The 3,591-nt window shown below is 39.2% G+C and overlaps 1 protein-coding gene across 1 annotated transcript; it reads left to right on the top strand.

Moving 5' to 3' along the window:
• Nucleotides 1-1,578: 1,578 nt before the first annotated feature.
• On the top strand, nt 1,579-3,375 carry LOC132301290 (probable DNA-directed RNA polymerase). Its single transcript, XM_059798558.1, has one exon. It carries the CDS (start codon nt 1,579-1,581, stop codon nt 3,373-3,375), a length of 1,797 nt encoding a protein of 598 aa, XP_059654541.1.
• Nucleotides 3,376-3,591: the final 216 nt, after the last annotated feature.

Genomic DNA, 3,591 nt, shown 5'->3' with positions numbered 1-3,591 from the left:
AGGATGATAACACATATCATCTCCTGATAAGGATAAAATCATAACTGGGCCGGGCCAGTTATATTGTGATAATTATCCTTTAAAATAATTATTCTAAATATATTTTATTAGGAATAATTATCTAGGTTGGGCTAATTAAATAATTTGAGTAGACCAAGCTTGGCCAATTATATAACTTAATTAAACATTAGGCCCATATTTCATGGGTCCATTTTTCAAAACCAAAGCCCACTAAATTTTTAGTGTCTACAAATTGCCCCCACTTCGAGTCCCAAGTTTGACAGGACATGTCTCCTTTTTCAAATGGGACTTGAAGTATCCAAACTTTTTTTTTTTTTTTTTTTTTGCTTTCTTATCCAATTTTGGATTGGAATTTGACTTTCCTATTTGAGATGAATTGTCCAAATCCCAATACAATTTGGAGGTATCTCGTTGCCTATATATACCCTCAATATTGTAAAGTTTGACATCAATTTCAATAATCTCTGAAGACTTGTCAGATCACAACTTCTGAAGACTGTGTTGGAATGCGGCCTCCGCTTGAACACAAATAATTGGTATATATATATATTTTTTACTCCACGCTTGGTGGAAGATTTGAATTTTTTTTTTTTTTTCTTCCCTCCACACTTGGTGAAAGATTTGTATTTTTTTTTTTTTTTTTTTTCTCCATGCTTGGTGGAAGTTTTTTTTTTCTTTTTTTTTTTTTAGTCCCTCTGGGACCCATTGTTCCCTAGGAACACCACTAGTCCATAAGGACCCATTATTCCTTCGGAAAACATCTAGTTTGTAAGGACCCATTGTTCATTCGTAACGCAACTTATCTGTAAGGACCCATTGTTCCTTCGGAACGCAATTTGTGCGTAAGGACCCATTGTTCCTTCGGGACGAAAATCTTCTATGCATGCCAATTCACACTTTTGACTCTTTCTTCTTTTTCTATCACCGTTTTGGAGTGAGAACAAACTCTGAGAGGTCATGCCACCAGTAGAAACAGTGTCGTCAGCAACCACAAATCGACTCGTTGATGCAGAGAGGCTTTACCAACAGCTTAGACAACGTTATCAACACCCATTGCCAGAGCGTCTTCATCAGCTATGGATCATCCAGAAACCATTGAGACCATACTCCGAGAGGTCATGCGACCAGCATAGATAGTGTAGTCAACAGTTGTAAACCAATCCAGAGAGCAACGACAGATGTAGTTTTCATTAGCCACAAATCAGACAACAACTATTCAGAGAGTAAGAACAAACTCCAAGAGGTCATACTACTAGCATTGTTAGCCATCGCCAGAACGTCTTCATCAGCCATGGATCATCTAGCAGCCAATGATAGAGCAAGACCATACTCCAAGAGGTCATACCACCAGCATCATTAGCCATTATCAGTTTTGATGATAATTTCAAGCCGAAGCTCCACGAAAAGATCTAACTCAGTGTATAAGTTTACTTATGCACCAGACATCGGTGGACACTTAACATGAAGTTATCGAGCTACGCAAGTGTGCTTGTGCATATCTGTCTCGAAGATAGAGCTCTGTTGCAGATGCTGTAAGGATGTACACTAACAGGGGAAATGTATAATCGGTTTAGGTTCTTCACCAGTACTCGCTTTCACGATTTCTTTATCAAGTTCAATGACCCTACCCTTTTGTGCTCAGTATTTAATCAATTTCAGGCTCAACCATTTCAAATATGCAAGGATGTCTTGGACTTCATTGATCTAAATCGTGACTTCTTAGTAGCAGAGGGTCTTCTTATGAATGGATGTCTTGCTAACGTCAATCTAGAAGAGGCATCTCGCCTATTGAGGCACTGTTACTTCTTGAATGAAGGGGTGCAGGAAGTTGTTAGCTTCCACACGTTGTCAACAGATTTATCGAAACGGGTGCAGCGAGCTAGGTATGAATCATTTGTATTAACTCTTGCGAGAGCATACGCTGGATATCAATTTTATCTGCCTGCGTTCATGGACTTCCGGGGTCGAATGTACAGAGCTGGGGTCTCACATTTCCACCAACGAGACTTAGCCAAATGCTTGATTTGTTTTGCTTCTAATAAAAAGACAGAAGAACAAAGTCATGATCTTAGAATGACATTAGAAGCTGCAGCAGCCTTCAAGTTTCAGAAATTTCAGACAGTTGAACAAGCTTCTTTATGGTATAGAGAGTACTGTCAAGACAAGATTGTTTCAGACAAGAGCCTCATTGTCTTGGCTAAACAAGCAAGTGATCCTTTCCAATTCTTAGGTAAGGTTCTGGCTGATGAAAGAGATACCACTCTTCATTGTGTTCCGGTTACTCAAGATGCTAGTGCTAGTGCTTACCAGATCATGAGTTACCTACTTCTTAACAAGGAATTAGGGATGCACACGAATCTTCTCCCCTCTCCAGATAATAAAATACAGGACTTCTATGCGTTTTTGAAAGACGAGCTTCTGGTCTTCTTGCATTCACGATTGAATTCGTTTCAATATGCATCGATAGAATCTGGGTTCACTAGAGAAATAGCCAAACTACTCTATATGCCTTTGATTTATGGGAAGACTGTGATAGCCATGGCTTCTGACATAAGACAGTTTAAAGGGATGCTTTCTAATAAGGAATCCTATCACATAGCACAACTGTGCAAGGAATTTTGGAGCCAAAAATATCCTGACATAGTGAATCTCATGAAGCTACTTAACCTCATTGGATCGTGGTGTGCCGTCTCCGATTTACCAGTGCTCTATAGTACACCCATCCTCGCAACTGTGCAAGATTATAGGAAAAGCTCTATCTCAGAGATTTGGGTATACAATAGGATCAGCAAAAAAAGATGTCGGGTTAGCCTAACTGTGCCTACGGTGGAAAGGGATTCTAGAAAGACTCAAGTGGCTACATGCATGAACTTTATTCATCAGAAAGATGCCTATATTGCCATGAAGGTAGTAGAACAACTACAGCTAATGAAAGCACCAATATGCACTGTTCATGACAATTTTCTAACTACCGCTGAGTTCGCTGCTGAGATTCCTACTATTTATACTAATGTGTTTATGGAGATGGGGCATCCATTTAAAATCATAAACTCCTTTCTTGTAGATAATATTAATAGCAAAGGGCTTGATGTACCTTCGGACTCTCTTCCTCTTCCTGGTGACTATATTAGAGATCTCTTAAGAGACCTGGTTAAGAATGTATCTCCTAAAGATAAGAAATGGGATCAAAAGATCGAAGAAACTGTGACTTCTTACTTGGAATATGTAAGAACTGTGTTTAAAATCCCAAGTGGGTGTGAAGATGCTCAGAGTTCTCAAATGAAGTGGGATGATTTTAATTCCCTTCTAAAGAGGTGTCTGACTAGTAAGTATAAGTATAGCGTGCATTTTTGAACGATGTAGGCGGCTGATCTTTCGGGAAAATGAGCAATAAGCAACCAGAGGAAGCAACCATATGGATCCGGTACGGAAAGAGAAGGGAGTACACCACAGACTCTACCTTGAGCTACGCGCATAAAGAGTCTCAAAAGGTAGGTCAGCTTGCTTTAACCCCTTAAATCCAGTATATCATCCTACTCTACACAGTACTATTATTATATATAGTATTTA

The sequence above is a fragment of the Cornus florida genome, unplaced genomic scaffold (assembly GCF_030987335.1).
Source record: "Cornus florida cultivar Cherokee Brave unplaced genomic scaffold, ASM3098733v1 CherokeeBrave_3.0.0_Hap2_Chr03, whole genome shotgun sequence".
In the NCBI taxonomy this organism is placed as follows: Eukaryota; Viridiplantae; Streptophyta; class Magnoliopsida; order Cornales; family Cornaceae; genus Cornus; species Cornus florida.
This window is presented reverse-complemented; position numbering and strand designations above follow the sequence as displayed.